Genomic DNA, 18,155 nt, shown 5'->3' on the forward strand with positions numbered 1-18,155 from the left:
TTACAGGGCATTACAAAAGTACTATACTGCATATCAACATGATTTGCAAAAAAGCGAAAGCTACGGCACCAGCGAGCAAATAGGAACATTTGACTGAGTGATGTGTAAGCATATCGTGGGTGTACACTCGTCCTGCGGAGAGCTCTCAAAATCGTTGCTACGATTAGTTTGAAAGGGCCGCAGCGTTTTCTCTTTGTCAAGTTATGCTGAGACGCACTAGCTGTATTGTGGCAGCTGAAATTGACATTGAGGCATAACATTCCTCATGAGGATTCTTACATATATCCTATGATCTCTTCTCAAGTTATGTATTTCGCAGCCACACTTTTCTATAATCCGCTACTTATCACATAAACTGCATACATCGTGGGGTATGCGCATTATCGGCAGTTTTGCATATCTGGAAAAAAACAATGGTTTGGAGGGATCTCCTCATGACCATCAGTCTCAATCAGAGCTGTCTTGGAAATTCCTTTCAAGTCGCTAGTCAGGAGTGGAATTTTTGGGATGCTTCTGAAACATAGTAATTTCCGGCATCTATGAGACACTCGAGAAGAACCTTATGCGGTCGAACCAGGTTCCAAACTGCAAGGAGAACATAGATCAAGTCCTCAAAATGGCAATTAAAACTTCACCAGCAATCAATGAATATGAATCAACACTTCAGTCTCCTGAACACTGGAGCCGTTACCCTCAGCACGACAACTGCAGGTTGTCATGCCAGTAGACCTCGTTCTAAAGTCCCCTGGAACATAACAACAATAACTTCTTGCTGCCATTCTGTTGTGTTAGTCGGGGGTCAAGAACAAGACTATTCGTTTCTTGAGCTTGGACAAAGTATTCTTTAATTCGTCTTTTCAAAGCCCCCTTGACACGCAATGACACATATAACCTCGCTCATTGGATACCCTATAGATTGTTACCGAGTTGGTCTAAATAAAAAAGAGTCCTTGCAAAAGGAGGTAGTGTTATGAAAAAGTAAATTGTCAATTCCTTAAACCGGCATGTCCTGGGTAATATGGAAACCTCCGTTCTCCCCAAAATCGTTAATATTATGAGTTCTCTATTATAACAAGACAAATGTGTTTGTATTTACGCAGTTCGCCTCCGGTAATTGTGTCTATAGAGCGGAGTATTCATATTAGCGAGGCATCACTGTACTTACAGTCACTGCCTTTACCGGTTCCTACGGAAGGGTTAAGTGATGTTAGGCCAGTACGTTTTAAAAACAATTACAACTGAACATGTACAATCAGCGAAAAAATGAGCTGGACCAGTTTATTGCTATACAAAAGGGGTAAAAAGCAGCATGAGGTGCCTCCTGCATGCTAAGCAATAGAACAGTGCCACGCTGCAACAATAGAAAATGTGGAAGTCCCTTCCAACCTTCCTTTGAATAGCTCAACGAACGTTAAGGACCGCGCAGCTTTTGTACCAGCTTGGCATCAGCACTGCAGGGTCAGCTCGTATTGCTACACGCTGTTTTTCCGACATGCTATAAAAAGTTCCCTACGCTTATTTGATAAATATCTGGACAGAATTGAGCTTCGGGGGCTGCAGAAGTAGCGAAAGGCCATGTATTACAGCTTGTATTGTCCGCGCAGAGGCTTTCTCTGGGGTAAGTGATCAAACATACCCGACTAACCGCTAAACATCGCGCTAAGGGAATCTACTGGATAGGCCCCAACACATATCTCCTAGAAAACTGACAAGGTACGTCGAACGTTCATTTCGGGTAAAAGAACGTGTAGGTATAATTTACCTCATAACACAGCTTTATTAACCACATTAGTCTGTGGTTACTGTTAAAGCAGCTTGTCTGTAGTCACCCTCGTTATGTGAAGCACTGTACGACTGTGTGCACTGTACGTCACACGGCATCGATTCTTAATCGGTATCCAAGCGTGCGAAGGCACAGAGACACGGCACTTAGGCGTGCCAAAGAAGCTTTGAACGCGCCGCCAGACCGGCGAAACTTGCTTTTGACGAGTTGTGCCTCTTTCCTGCGGTACTGCGCTTTCGTAAAATTTTCTACGTGTTCACAACGGCAAGTCTCAACAATACACAGAGTCTTCAAAAAACTTCTTCGGCGAATGACGATGAACGAGTAGAAAACGTGTCTACAGCACTCTGGAAAGCCGCAGCAAAAGGCCATCAAAGCCGCAAATCGTATCCTAGCAAGGTTGCCATCCGGTGGCTTCACTCGCGCTGCAGCGAACAAGCGGGGAAGCGCGATCCAGCAGTTGTAATTGAGTTCAGTGGTCCGCCTCACCTGCACGCGCGGTTTGAAGTTAAGCGGGATCCCACTTGCAAAGGTGCATGACATCTTCAAATATTACGCCCTCTTACAGTCTACTTGAAAATACTGCAAAGTGGCGTGCGCAGAAAACACCAACAAACTGGCAAGCCTAATATAATAGTCACTTCAAAGAGACTGTTTACAACCGATAGACTTTCCATTATTATGGTGTCTTTTGCGCACGAAAGTTTTAAGGATTTTCAGATCTACCGTAAGAGGGCGTAATTTTGGAAGGGGTCTATATTCAAGATATACAAGTTGACCGGTCGTTTTACGAAAGAAATAAAATATATAAAAAAATATCTCGCTTAGCGCTGTTTTACACAAGAACAAAATGGGTGACCATATATTTCATGCAGGTCGCAGAAAGCAGCGTAGTGGTAGAAAGTGGTTCCAGTTTTTCCCCTCGCTTGTTCGAAGGCTCTCCGGGACGGAAAATGAAAGTTCGTCACCGACCGTCACTTTTGCGACGGGGGTCTGCATCGCCTTACCTACAAAAACTAAACGAGACGCTTAAAAGCAGCGGCACTTCAGCAATCTTGATAATCATGGTTGCAGTTATCTGAAGTTTTATCTAAAATATCAAGAAACACTTTTCTGTTCTGCATAAATGTTAGACTGGTCCGAGACAGAAAAAAAAAAATCATATCGGCTCAGCTTCTTGGCACCGTATTAGAGGTTAATGAGCCGCATTTTTAATCGTAGAGGTTAATGTGTCGCATTTTTTTAATCCTAGCTATGTTCGCTCTCCACTAGTGCCACTAAATATAAGTTACGCTTAAAGCAACGACACTTGCCCATATTGCGGCTTGAAATCATGGTTGCGACTCATCTGAAGCTTTTTTTTGAAATCACAGGAAACGCTTTTCCGTCGTCTACAGATGTTTAAACAGTTTGCGACAGAGCAAAGCAATATTACATGAGCTTCCTAACACAGAATCTAATGTTGAGGAAGTCACACTTTTAAGTCATGACGATCGGCAGTTGCGTCTGTTCTGCACTAAGCGCCAAACAGGAGGCCCCCATTAAAGATCAGACAAGGAAGAACCGATATTCTATGCGTAGCTTAATGTGTGGTTCTAGTCTCATTTTACGACACTCAAACGCCGGGTGATATCAACCGCGTCGCGCGCGCTTACCGAGGTTCTGCTGGTAGTTGTGGTATCCGAGGACGGCCAGGATCACCGCCATGGCCAGGAGCATGAGCATGGACACCGTGGTGATGTAGCACAGCCTCCGCTCCATTTGCGTGCGCCGGTTCCACCATGGTGGATTCCTGCGCAGGCCAACAGCGCAAACAGGGACTCGGCTGTGCTTCTTTAACGCACTGTGTTTTATCGGCTGGATTCTTCGAGAAAACCGCCGCAAAAACTGTCGCGAAAGACCTGTCATCACGTGGCATTGCGTCGTCACGTGACAGTAGGTGTTAGGATGTCACGTGACGTCATGTCAAGTTACGTTATATTGTCCGGTGATATCTTGACGCAATAACGTAATGTAATAATGTCATGTGATATTTTAACATCACGTGACGTCGTAAGGTCACGTGACGTTAAAACGTGTCGTCATGACGTCACATGACGTCATGCACAGAACGTGTGCCTAGTTTATTCACTACTTCTGTACTCGTGTTCACTTCGAGAACCGTAGAAAAGAAAGTCCGGCCTATCGCGAATCGTTGCTAATTTACCCCTTTTTGCGATAAGCGTGGGTGGATTTTAGATGAGCGTATCGCTATTTTATCAAGACGTACGCGTTTCAAATGGCCCAAACGTCGTTTCCTCCTCCTTGCAACCAAATCTTGTAAGAACTACTTTGTGCTGCGCATAAATATTTCGCAAAAAGTTTTTATTTTTTTTTTTGTGTGACAACAAATATAGAGTAATTGCTTTTTTTAATCTAATAGAAATTATTCAATTGACTTCCACCTGAAATGAAGCGCAAATCGTGCCCTTGTCCACAGTCCAGCCGGAAAAACGCTCCGCTAGTCTTGGAGAAGTCCCTGGATCGGTTCCCGGACCAGGCGGATCTCTTCCAGCCACCACCTGTCACCTAGAGGGCGCGAGTTGCACTCCATTGCAAGTGAAAGTCAATTTCTTATGCAAATCTTCTCCTTCTTGGGGACTTCCCGTAATTAATATTTCTAATCTAATACAACGCCAGTGTTTATGGTGCAACTCCAAAGTGCAAGACGTTTTAGTCATATTTTGGCGGTTTATAACTTTTTCCTATCTATCCTGCATTTATAAAGTTAATGTCAGATTTAAGAACTTTTTCAACTCAATCTTAATGTCTCAATTTACAATTATTTTGAGATTTTAGTTTAATATTCAGCTTTAAATAGACAACACCTTCTAATATTGAAAAAAATATTTTTCTACTTATAAAATTCCATCGTCCACGATAATTTGCGTAAACGGTCCGTTTGACGTAGTAAATGAAAAAAAAAGTAATCAACGGACTGTACAGATAATGCACATTTTAAAATAAAAATACGGTTTAAAATGGTATTGCTTTAACGTGTTATAAAAACGGAATCACGTCAACTAATCAAAATTACGAGACAATGAATTGCGAAGCATCCTTCGATATTAGATTTTCTCCAGATTCCATATCCATATAGTACACCTGGAGAATGTTATTAGACCTCAAGCTTTCCACCTTCAGTTACGGCAAGTTGCAGTTCCATAATTGGAAAATACAGATGGCGACACATGTTCAGGAATAGCTTGATGTGCATTTGCCGTCGTGTGCCGCTAAAAACGCCCTGAGAAAGACAGAAATAGAGTTTCTGTATAGGCTCTTTACGGGAGCCAGAGTTGCGCGATCACGTGAGGAGCCGGATCAAGTGCCGTGCAGGAAAGTAGACGTTGCACGCGCCCCGGAGTACGTTCCCCTGCTTTTCAGCTCGCCGCGCGCCGCACGCCTCGAACGCGCGGCGCCACTATTCGCCGAATTCAGTCACGTGACAAGCGGGATCAACATGCCGTGTAGGAAAGACGGCGCAACGGAGATGAACGCGCAACTCTGGCTCCCGTACGGCGCCTATACAGGAACTCTAGACAGAAAAAGCGCTTGATGTTAGGGTGCAAGATGCCTGGATGCCGGCAGTGAGCGAGCCAGAGATGTCGGAACAACAAGCGCGAGGCTGCGGGTGCACTGCAGCTGTTTTTGCGCGCGTTCTGTTGTACACATGCCTAACGCGATCCAAATGAAATGAGCGCCATGAAAGCGATTCCGCCAGTTGGGATTCTGCCACGTAGGCCAAAACAATTGAATGTCTTTTTTTATCAATTGCAGAAATCAATTTCGCCATACAACTGTGCTTGTCGGAATGGTTCGACTATATCTTGTTTCACAACCACATTTGTGGCTTTTATATGGCAATAATAAAAAAAAACACAAAACATTAAAACGTCTCGTGGCTTTGAGTCAACGCGTTGGCCTATGAATCCCTATTTCTCGCCATAAGAGCAGAGGAAGGGGGCCCCCTTGCCTTGGAGTATTAGTTTTTTCAGCGGATCTGTTAAGGGCTAATTTCACCAGGATCGTGTTCCCCGCAAAGAAATGTCGACACAAAACTCTGGTTGCCGCGGTCGCTCATAGATGGCGGTAGCTGTCCAGACTGCTGTGTTTGCCGGTTGTTCGCAGGCCGCTGTCGCTCATAGTTGGCGCAACCTTTCGAGCCTTTCCACTCTGGCTTCCTGACTTGCGGCCGGTCATTACTTCATTTTCACCATAGAACAGCTTCGCTGATTTCCCTTCTTCGCGAAAATGAAAAAGCTAAAAGTTTCTTTTTGTGCATAATTCCCGGATAACAATAGACCCTTTCCGAAATTCAGTGCCATCTGGTGGTTTGCAAAGCAGTTCAGGTTTTGCCATATCAATGGCGGAAATGAACTTGTATCGGCACCGCCACTTTCGCAAGTCAACAGCACGCGAGGAATTGTTCGGTCTGAGTTTTTTCCCGATCACTTTCCGTTCGACGGTAACCAAGAACCTGCATTCAGAACAAGAACCCACTCAGATGCCTCGAGAAAATTCTATACACCAAAGTGCTTTAAAGCAGATTGTGTGCCGCACACAGATTGACTGAATCTAAGTTATTAGAATTAAACGCTTACGTAGCTCTTGTGTTTCATTCCTACGTCGCGTCGTACTGACCCCACGAATGTACAGGCCTCGCAAGATCCGCTTAGGAGCATCTTCAGCGTCTTCTTTTATCAGTCACTAGAAGGCCGCCATTCGTAGGGCACAGATGCCGTTCCACTGATGATGATAGTGATCAAAGTGGCCAGACTGAATTTCGGAAAGGGTCTATTGCGGAGGGGGCAGAGGAAAAGTCGGGAAGCCTGACAGCGTCCTGCTCCTTACAATTCAGTGTAACTCCAGATATATAATAGACCTTCGAGCAGCGGGAGAAGTCGGGCCTCCGCCTAATGTCACTTCTGTAGCTTGCTAACTTCGAGTGCCCTTGTCAGCACTTACAGAAGCCAAGCCTCCGCCTCTCAGGGGTGTCCCCCGTCCTAGAGGCACTCTGCACTGTCCCAGTACGAAGTCCGCGTTTGCTGGTGTATTGTCGCGGAGTATTTTTGCGGTTGTTGGGAACGGACCCTGATTACCCTCTCGTCTCGACGGTAGCGGAAAGCGCTCCGGCGGCGCCACCGATAGACGAACTGCATCGGCATGTGTATTCACTTGTCGCATTAGCTTGCACAGAGGTTAGCCGCGCCAAACACTGACAAATGATTTCGTAGTCGTATTTTTTTTCTACTGGCCTGGGGAAGCTGAACACGGAAATCTTGAGCCACTCTTCGAGAAACGGAACCAGATGCAGGTGGGCTGGGCGTCTGTATAGCTTCCAGGCTACTACTGTCATTCCAGAGGGCTTTTGAGACCTCAAAACTTTACTTTGATACAAAAAAAAAAAATGAAAGCCGTTTACAACTCCCTGTAACGCCGAATTTGAGCGCAGCTCTTGAGGAGGAGGAGGGAAGGGTACTGGGGGGTGGGTCAAGTGACCTCGGAGGGCGGGGGGGGTCACGTGACCTTGGGGGTCACGTGACCTTGGGGGTCACGTGATCTTGTGGGAGTCACGTGACCTTGGGGCGTCACGTGACGTCAAGGGGGGTCACGTGACCTGGGGCCACGTGACGATGCCGATGACGTCATCAGTGACGTCACTGATGACGTCATCAGTGATGATGACGATGACGATGGGGATGCCGGTGACGCTATCAGTGACGTCACTGATGACGTCATCAGTGGCGATGACGTCAACGGGGGGTGACGTGACCTCGGGGGCGTATCCCCAGGTCACGTGACCCCGGGGGGGGGGGTCACGTGACCTGGGTAACCATCGTGACCCTCGTGAGGGTAACCCTTGTGAGGGCAACTTTCGTGACCCTCGTGAGGGTAACTCTCGTGACCCTCGTGAGGGTAACTCTCGTGACCCTCGTGGGGGTAACTCTCATAACCCTCGTGACCCTCGTGAGGGTAACCCTCGTGAAGGTAACCCTTTTGAGGGTAACTAACCCTCGTAACCCTCGCGAGGGTTACGAGGGTAAGTAACCCTCGTGAGGGTAACCCTCGTGAAGGTAACCCTTTTGAGGGTAACTAACCCTCGTAACCCTCGTGAGGGTTACGAGGGTAAGTAACCCTCGTGAAGGTAACCCTCGTGAAGGTAACCCTTTTGAGGGTAACTAACCCTCGTAACCCTCGTGAGGGTTACGAGGGTAAGTAACCCTCGTGGCCCTCGTGATCCTCGTGAGGGTAACCCTCATAAGATTAGCCCTCGTAACCCTCGTAACCCTCACGAGGGTTACGAGGGTTGCGGTTACGCCGACGCCAACGGCGACGCCGCTCAAGCCGGGAACGGGCGCCTAAGAGCTGCGCTCTAAAAAGAAGAAAGAAACGTTTAGGGTGACGCCGCTTGGAGCACTCAATCAGCACACTAAGGGCCGGTTGCACCAACGTCGCTTAGCGCAAAGCGGAGCTTAGCCGGGAACTTAAGCTTAGTTTCGGTTTCGTTCGGTTGCACCAAACTCGCTTATCGCTAAACCTAGCACTAAACTACGCTTAACTTAAGCGCCCAACATTGGGCGCTTTGCTTCTGGTTGTTTCTTAATCCTGGATTAAAAACATGGCGGCTGGTTTGTCACGGTCGACGCGGTGGACGAAATTGGTTGTGCAAAGTGTTTTAGGCTACATCAGCGTGAAAGTTTCGACAAAATGACTTTCGATTGTGACAAGGATGCAAAATATTGTCGCGTGAAGTGTTGATCGACCCCTGTTTTCAAGTTGGCTCTCCACTTTCAGGGCGTGTTAGCCCTAACCGAGAAACGTACGGAGCTGTGGGGCTCACGTCTGTATTCCCGTTGGTTCTTCTGTCAACGAGCTTATTCGTATGTACTTACTAATTTTCGCATAGCTGTAACGTATTGTTATTTACCACCTTGTTTATCTACACTTGCAGCGCGTATCCTTCAATCTGATCAGCGCGTTAAATAGTGGCAGCACATGATCTTGGCGATCAGCTGATTGTCGACACCTCTGCCGTTTGCATTAGATTGCGGCGCTTTTAAGTAATAAAACAGAGAAAAATCATTTTCTTTCGTTTTCTGAGTTTTGAGACAATCTTCAGTGAATTTTCCTTATCTCGCGAGTAGAATCTTGGCTTCAGAAAACTGTATCGCTCCATAACTGTAACTTTTTTGGTGATCGCATTTTGTTGATATACTTTGCTTTATATCTTTCATTCGTTTCCCGAGAACGAGATACTGTTGTTTCCGAGTTGTGCTCTGTGATGGTGTTTTCCCTTTACTTTTGTCGTTTGTTGTCATTGTGACGATGGTTGAGACTATAACCGGAACACGTTTTCAATAAAATTCAGTTGAAAGTTGCGCCTTGTTGTGTCCTCCGTGACTTTTTTGGTGATCGCGATTTTTTAGAAATATTTTGCTTTATATCTTTCATTCGTGGCGACGACAAATCGTAACGACTACTATGTTAGATTCGTGCATTGCTGTATCGGGGCAGGCTGGGGCAGGTGATGCGAAGAGACGACCGTTCTTATCGGCGCGATGTGATGTACTAGTGGGAGTTTTTTTTTCTGAACTCGACAGTGTGAAACTGAAGTCCGTTTGAGGCTGCAGCGGATGTTCAACGACGGTACAGTGCAGTTCTGTCACCTTGCTGATAGCAACGAGTACCGTCGATGCAAGGTCTCGTGGCCTGACCTCTCGACGACTTCTATTCGACGATTTCCGGGCATTTTCGCAGCTGCCGTGGCGATTTCGTCACTGTTTCGAACTTCATCGGTCTCAGGCTTGACTTGGTTTTAGTGGTCATCTTACCTGCCTACTTATATCCATGATGTTTTGTCTTCAACGATGTAGCGAGTAGAGTGTCCTTCTCGCGTTCGGTGAGATTTGGGGCCCCCGATGGCTCCTTCGCCTCAAAATGTGAGCACGAAAACTACTACCACTGTCAAAATATCCTGTTATCAACCGATATTAAACACAGAATCACAGATGTAAAGAGCATTCGTGTTTATTTGAAGCTTTGACTTCTGTTATTGAAAGTTAAACGAAAAAATGATTGAATTTGGAGACCTTTAATTTGTTACTCACCGAAGAAATACAGCGAAAAGCAGACGCCGACTACTACGGCAGTTGTTCTTTTTTTTTTTTTTGTTTACATCACGTGATTTCTCTCCGCCAATCGTATTCGTCGCTCTGAGCGCTCCCTAGTTTGCTCTGTTTGTCCCTAGATTCCCTACGCAAATTCAGCGTTTAGCTAGGGGCGCGTCTGTAAAGCCGGCTTAACCTTGGTGCAACCGGAATTTAAACCCGTGCTTACCTAAGCTCGGTTTAGGGCGCTAAGCCGGCTTAGGAAAGTGCCGCTTTGGGTTAAGGTAAGCGGCGTTGGTGCAACCGGCCCTAAGTGTTTTCTTGCCGCATGGTCTTTCAGCGCAGTCCAGCGTTTTCAGGCTGCCTTTGCCGTGAGATCCTTTTATTGAAAATTTTTCTGATTAGAACTAGATAGGTCCCAAACATCCCTCTCTTTTACCACTGCAAAAGCCACGTCCCTATTCACGAGAAGGCAAAGCTCGAAAACACGTTTATGGCCTTTTTCTAGAGTGAAACCTTGGAGCGTTTTGACAAAACCAGTGGAGCACTCCAGGGCTCGTTTGCTCGAAGCGCTAACCGCGGCTAAAGTTAGCCGCAGTACCTAGGAGAGGGATACTGAAATCATGTGACAGGCTCGGTAGGGATGCCGGGAAACATGGCGGTACCCCGGTGGTGTATTCTGAGCTCACTTTAAAACTAATATGTCGTTGTAGCTGCAATATCGGGCGCGTTAGTCAGCAACGAATGGGGCAGGAGGCTTTCGCTTTGCCTTAGCTCACTTAAATCGCAAAGCATGAGCAATGACCTCGCCGCATTTTTTAAATAGTCTTTGGATTCTGGCCATTCCTAAGCCTAAATAAACGCGATAATTGTTGGCATGGCATGGCAACGTCTTTGGAAAGTGGATTGCCCTGACTCAATCGGCCGGGTATTGATGGCACACAAAAGCAGACAGCGTCCCAACCACGGTCGCAACAGACCTTTTTTCTAAATTTCAAAAGAACCAAGGTGCATGCTACGAGTGTAGTTACACGCGTTGCACGTGCTGGCGCCTGTAGTAGTAATTGTTCTAAAGCAAAAAAGTCTAAAACAAATTTTTCCTTGCACGCGCGTTTGTCACAGCCTTATTATGATTATTTACTTCGAATCTTTTATAAAAGGAAGGCCAGCGCGCGCGGACCGTAGAATTGACTCCGTAAGTGTGACGTCATGGGTCCAAACAAACCGTTGCTAGGGTCGTTGTTATGGACAAATACATGTGACTAGGTTTCGCTACGAAAACCGGACCGTTCAAAAATCAGGAGTAGGATTTAAACTTCTAAAAATCACAGATATAGAAACCATGAATGTCATTTATGTTCCAACAGAAGCGTGCCGGTAATCGCTTGTTTCTGAAATATTTACGACTGCAGCTTCCGGTCCTCAAGATGCCTGCAGCAGACGACGAATGCAAGTAGTATGTCATCTTCCCACACGCCCGCCGGCCAAGCCGGCGCCGGCGTCTGAATTGTGTGAATAAAGACGATATTCTGATATTGCATTTGTTTGAAATATGATGAGTTTCAGGCAGTTATAAGAATTTATAGTGGGGTGCGACCTAAAACATGGTTTATCGAAAGTTCAGGCGTCGATCGAGATGATCGTCTGCAAAAGATCGCAATGCACCCGTGATACAAGCTCTTCAGGCGACCGGTTGAGATCCCAAATTTTGTTCGCGGACTCGCGCTATGTGAGGGTGCTTCATACCTGGTTGTGACCATCGCGTGGAAAAAGATTCTTGCAAATTCTTCAGATTTCCGCAAGACCCCAATGCGTGAAAGACTGGATAAAAAGCATAAGGTGAGCTTATTACAGATTGTACTACATCGCACGTTCGATGGAGATCTTCACCAAAATAGCACATCCACGGAATTTGATGTATACCAAGAGGAAAAAAAGCAAAATACTGCAAAATCGAGATAGACATGCAATTCTTTAATACCGTAAAATAGTTTGTTGTTGGGCGAGTTGGCGAACGTTTGGATTCATGGCTTTGCGCAAAAAAGACGGACACAAGAGAGAGAAACAAACACGAGCGCAACTTTCAACTGTAATACAGTTGAAAGTTGCGCTCGTGTTTGTTTCTCTCTCTTGTGTCCGTCTTTTTTGCGCAAAATCATGAATCCAAAATTCTTTAATAACCTGACAACCTCGATCAATAATAATGATAACAAATGACTTACCTTGACGACGTACGATTTATTTCTCATGATGGCCTGCACTACGCCGGTAATGATCTTCAGGTCGTCGTAACTGATCTGCATGACGTGGTTTGATTTTACGGCATTTTAAACCCCCCCCCCCCCCCCCGACCTAAGCTGGGTTCTTAACAGAAAAAGCGCACATTGCGGAGGCCTCTACGGTCATGGCGATGCACTTGTTTTTGTCACTCGTTTACCGACGTAATTCAATGAAGACACCCGCTACAACAGAGGCCAGCAAATCTATCGTGTCGTCTGCTATCAAAGCAAAAGCGGAGTGTAATACTTCAAAAATGGCTCTCATCGTTGCAATACGATACTGAGACGACAGGAACATCTTAATGATTAGATATCAGGAAGTTAGGTTGCTTACAAAAATATTTACATACATGTAAGCAAAAATCTAGCCTCATGTGGAGCATCTATGCATTAGTCCATAGAAACGTCCCTAGCAACGGTTTGTTTGGGACCAGACGCCATGTTGTGACGTAGTCACTTACAGGGCCATCGATGCTTATGTAATTTAGAAAGAGGTCTATACATGGGTTGCACTGACGTCACATCGCATACTTTTGACCACCAAGCAAGAGGAGGAGAGCGAAGCTGCTTTTAATTTTGAGTGACGGGTTAATCTTCTATAATCTTCTGGGAGGACAATAGCGACGCTTGTGCAAATCCGGGAGTCACAAAAGAGGGTCCTGATAAGAGGTGAGTTCCCTCTTCCCCTTTGTCTGGTGGTCATCGGAGTGCTGTTTGAATGACGTCACGTATAACCCATGCGTTGGGACGCTGTCTGCTGTTTTGTGCTATCAATACCTGGCAATCCGCTTTCAAAGACGTTGCCATGCCGACAATTATCGCGTTCATTTAGGCTTAGGAATGGCCAAAATAAAAAAAATAAAAACTATCTAAAAATTGTGGCGAGGTCATTGCTCATGCTTTGCGATTTAAGTGAGGTAAGGCAAAGCGAAAGCCTCCTGCACCATTCGCTGCTGACTAATGCGCTCGATATTGCAGCTACAACGACATATTAGTTCCAAAGCGAGCGGCACTCAACACTCACCGGGGCACTGCCATGTTACCCCGCATCCCTTCCGAGCCAGTCACGTGATTTTAAAATCCCTCTCCTAGGCACTGCGGCTAACTTTAGCCGTGGTTAAGGCTTCGAGCAAACGGGCCCTGATGCCTGGCTTAGATATTTCGATTGATGTCGATCTTCCAAGCTCTCAGGACGGGTTTGTTCATTCGTTGCGACCTGCCTTTGATACCCTTGAGGCGAGAGCACGTATGTTGAATACCATTCAGTGTTATCAAGATGAGGGCAAACGTATCGTTTCGAGGAGGTACCCGGAACGAAAAAGCGATATGCGGCACAAGGTAGGGAAACGTTTCTTATAAAGACTTACAATGTCGTACTTGACAGTCTATGCTCTGCTCTGCGGGTCCGAAAGGTTGCCTACACCGAACTCTACGAGAATTTCAGGTTTTTAAAATTGCTGACAGAAGTTGGGAGCGAAATGGGTCAGGCATAGCAGGCCGAGAAGTTGGTGAAAACCTACGAAAATGATTTAGAGCCAGCATTTTCAGCCGAGGCAATTCAGTTTTCAAGCTTTCTGCAAAGTTCTGCATACCAGGACACGAGTGCCGATTAATGCAATTGCTGCACGAAAGAAAACTTATTCATGTGTTTCAAAACCTTTCGATTGCATTCCGAATATACCTAAGCATACCCGTGGCAAATTGGGAAAGCGAGCGATAGTTTTCTATGTTATCGCTGATAAAGAATCGCCTTCGTTCTAACAATCAGGATGGGACGCTGAAATCGCGTGCTAACATGTCAATTGAGAGTGACCTTCTCCATAATTTATCTTTTAAACAAATATATCAAATTTTGCCCAAGCGAAGGCGTGAAAGATGCCATTTTAGAGGAAGGAATTAGTAGTGCTATATACTTATATGTTCGCGCCATGTGTCCAAACTTCCACGTTGTCGAGAAAGCGCTATAGCTTCCAATAAGAAAAATCGAAGTTGGCTCTTTGTCTCGTCGCTTACGATATCCTTTCAAGTTAAAAATGTAAACGTGAGCACTATCTCATTTGCTTTTTTTGCTAACTTAAACGTGCTGATGATTGGCTTTTTTTTTCTGTCCAACTCATTACAAAGGGTGCCCGTGAGAAGCATGTAGCGTTTGTTTGGTGTCGCATTCGTCAATTATTTCCAATGTCTGCATTTTGGTACATTGTTTTATAACTTAGTGTTAGTAATTTTCATTGGAACTGTAGCGTCCCTTTCTTGTTCGTGTTGCCTTATATATTGTATAGTATTGATTATAGGTATTCATTGTGTATTTGTTGTGTAACATATGCAGACATTCTTGGTCAGCTGGTCTGTGATGTTTGTGTTAGATTTTAATAAAGAATGTTTCGAATACAGTCTTGTTTACTTACGGCATTAGGGGTCTAAACATTTCCGGAAAACAAGATAAGTATAAAATGGACGCTCGAAGTAAATGTAGCCATTTGTGCCTACAAGCAAACGTTTAATGCGTTTCTCGCTTTCCTTAAAATTATGAGATATTGGGTGTGTGCGTGTGTGTGTGTGTGTGGGGGGGGGGGGGAGGGAGGGAGGGAGGAAAGGTAGGCGGGGGGCCCAAAGTGCTCGTTAGCCCAGGGCCCCTATATTTTTTTATCCGGCCCTGAAACAGACATGTAGAAGTTACTCAAAAAAAGTAATTAAGTTAAGTTACTGAGTATTGATGTCAAAAGTAATTTGAGTAGAGTAGAAATTACGCAAAAAGAAAGTAATTGAGAAAATTACTAATTACCGCAAAAAAGTAGCGAATTACTTTTGAAGTTACTTTGAAGTTACTTTTATATATTTTTTATGGTAAAAAGAAAGTACAGAGGTTTTGATCCGTTAGCGAAATTGTGCTAGCCAAACGTGAATCGGCTTGTTTTTTTCCCAGAAATGCTTTCATAGCTGGTTCTGCTTCTGCGTGCCTAATTGTTTTGTACTTTTTTGTTTGTTTGGTCAATGATGTACTGAGAATGTCATTTGTACTTTGAGGTTTAGCACTGTCTGAGCTTGATTTTTTAGACAGTGTTTGCTTGTTTGCAGTGTTGCACAAAAGTTCTTCTAAAAAGGACTTGAAGTAAAGTACAAAGTAAATGAGAGGTCATGTACTTCAAGTAAAGGAGTAAGTACACCGAGTGCAATGTACTTGAAGTAACGTATATAAATACAATATATTTCACGGTAAAGTACAAGCACTTTTAACCCAATCTTTCATGATGTCCTTTCATTCCCTATACTGCGTTTTTTTAACTTGTATGCATTGCTCCAGGGGTAATTGGAGGCGCATCAGTTTTTTACAGAAATGTCAGCAAATATTGTATAAGGTCAAGTCGCCGCAGAGTAGTTGTTTTACTCTCGCTCACGAGCTACTTGACACAATCAACTTAAAGGCCCTTATTTCCATCGGTCTTACAGCCGCCATTACTTCACTCAGAGAAATGACCAGATGACGTCTTGAAAGAGCGCGTTTTTACACGACGATACCGCCAGTTTTTTTTTTTTTTTTTTTTTTCAAGTTTGAGGAATGTTTATTGAAGCTAAGAGTTTTACTTTCCTCGAAAAGTAGACGTACATGCTCAGAAAATTTACTTCAAGTGAAGTACAATTTTTTAAACAGTAGTACTTTAGGTACCAGGTACATAAAGTACTTCCCTACACTGCTTGTTTATTTTCTTTTTTATATACAAGTGGTGGGGGAATTACTACAGGTTTATCGAACGATCTATAAATCTTTGAAGATCTCCATATTCTGAGTTTTTGGGAGGAAAGTAAAGTAAAAAGGTAATCTTTGCGTTACCCTTTAACACGCGATTCTTCGAGTACAGCACAAACTACGGGAGCACAAGATGAGTTTCAGAGCAGGTGCTGCATTTTGTTGCCTCCTATGAGTGAGGATGCAGTGTGTGGACCTCCTGTAGTGGGCGAGAGTTTCAACGTTGGGGAGAAGCGGGGACCAGCCCTTTCTTCAAAAGGGTCGAGTCTCCTTGAGCTTCGGGACACAAAGAAACTCCAGTCTTCGGCGCAAATCCCGCAGTTACCCGGCCTCTCTTGCATCGTGTCTTTTCGCTCTTTTGGGGCAGTTCCCAACTCCACAAACGATTTGCTCTCCTTCCCCCCTCTTTCCTATGCCACATGCTTCCCCCTCTTTGCACATATCAGCTGATCTTCGAACATCGTATCTCCTTTGTGCAGGAATGTTTGTTTCTAAGCCAAACAACCACAAAAATTCGAAAGTAATTTGTAACTTGATTAGAAGTTACTCAAAAAAGTAATTAAAGTAAACTACTAATTACCGAAATAAAATTGTAACTCAAAGTTACTAAACTACTCAGAAAAGTAGTTAAACTACAGTAACTTCAGTAGAGTAGTTGAACTACGTACAAGTATGCCCTGAAAGGACTATACTGTCAGGATCCAGACAACCCTGAACCAGGGGTTTCTACGATTTTCTGCAAGTATCGTGGGTCCAGGGTCCTGTACCTCAGTCTCATATGCCGGAACGAATCAAGCCCGGCGTTCTAAGGCCTACCAAAGATACACAAGTCCGATGTCCCACTTCATCTCATTGTGGACTTCCCTACATCGCCATTACGTGCGTTATCTAACTATCTTCACCAGCTGCAAGCACCACTCACCGGGAAGACTTTCACGTTCGTGCCAAACTCTGGCCATTTTATTGAGCTTACTTCGGGCCTAAAACTGCGTGACGACGAGAGCCTCGTTTCCTTCGACGTTGTGTCTCTCTTCATGACTGTGTCCGTACCTCTGGCTGTGACAGTGGTATAAATTGGCACTCTCATCTGACACAAAACTTTCCGAGGGAGCGTGCCTCAGATGATTGCAACGATCGGCTTGCCCAGTGTTTTGCGGGAAAATAGACGCACCGGATTTTGTAGGGCGGGTACTCACCGGTCTTTCGGGTCTCGGTTCATGACGTCGCGCTCGTTCGGGCTGTGAATCTGTGTGCCGATGGTGGAGGCTCCTCGCACTCGGGCCGTCGCGTCCTCTCGCTTTCGGTGTCTGTGTCCACGCGCCCTGCTGATGTCGCTTTTGTGCCGCGTTAATCCGGAAGCGCAGCAGTGGCAGAACGAATCTTCCAGATTGTGTTTCTTTTGCGTGTCTTCTGCCCCGAGGTCGCGCGGGGCGGTGCGACCTCTCTATGAATGGCTTGCACCTACGTCACATAACGCCGAACGCCGGCAACCACCATGCTGGTGATTGTGTCGACGCGTCCATTTGCCGCGCGAGCCATCGTAACATTGTGCCGCGTTCGGCGGTAGCAAGAGGCGCCTTTTGAGAGACTGCCCTCTGTTGGCAGCTGTGGAATCCCTTCTCAATGGCTTACTAAAACCGAAAAGTCACGGCACACTTTAAGTGTTTATTTGGACTACAAAGCACGAAAACACCCACAGAAAAAGGTGGTGAGCACAGTGACGATGTACTTTCGCCGCCGTTTCTTTGGCCCAACGGCCCCTAGTGCTGGCCGTGCTCCCATGTTCGCTATCCTATGGAATGACTTGCACGTTCCTTGATGTCGGTTGTTCCGCCATTGTGCAGTGGTTCCGACCTTCTAATAATCGGCACGTGACGTTTGAAAGGGGTATATTGCTACGTGAGTCGGCAATTGTTTCGTCAGCATGTACCGCGACAGAGTAACCGAGTGATATCATGTTTTACTCTTAAAAAAAAGAATTCTGGTTGTAAATATATATATATATATATATATATATATATTATATCTCTTAAGATTTTTTCGGCTAATCAAATGTTTGCATCCAAAAAAGTTATTTTAGCACTCCTGGAGTCCTAAACTCGTCCGACACCAAGTTGTATCCGAAAGTTCCCGGAGCGCGCCGATTGGACGTCGACGAGAAAAACGCCAAGTCATCGTCGTGATTGTCCAATCGGCGC

General features: G+C 45.3%; 1 protein-coding gene across 1 annotated transcript in view; it reads right to left on the bottom strand.

Moving 5' to 3' along the window:
- The window catches only part of LOC120836840 (neprilysin-2-like), a 91,005-nt gene extending 73,768 nt beyond the window's left edge, over positions 1 to 17,237 (bottom strand). Inside the window, exons 1-2 of the mRNA XM_040205923.1 lie at positions 17,154 to 17,237; positions 3,421 to 3,575 (exon numbers count right to left, since the gene is read on the bottom strand). Of these exons, the coding sequence (XP_040061857.1) occupies positions 3,421 to 3,575; positions 17,154 to 17,176 (178 nt within the window). The 5' untranslated portion in view covers positions 17,177 to 17,237. The remainder of the gene's footprint in view (positions 1 to 3,420; positions 3,576 to 17,153) is intronic.
- Between the last annotated feature and the right edge of the window lie 918 nt (positions 17,238 to 18,155).

Source organism: Ixodes scapularis, unplaced genomic scaffold, assembly GCF_016920785.2.
Source record: "Ixodes scapularis isolate PalLabHiFi unplaced genomic scaffold, ASM1692078v2 PGA_scaffold1__304_contigs__length_218370807, whole genome shotgun sequence".
Lineage (NCBI taxonomy): Eukaryota > Metazoa > Arthropoda > Arachnida > Ixodida > Ixodidae > Ixodes > Ixodes scapularis.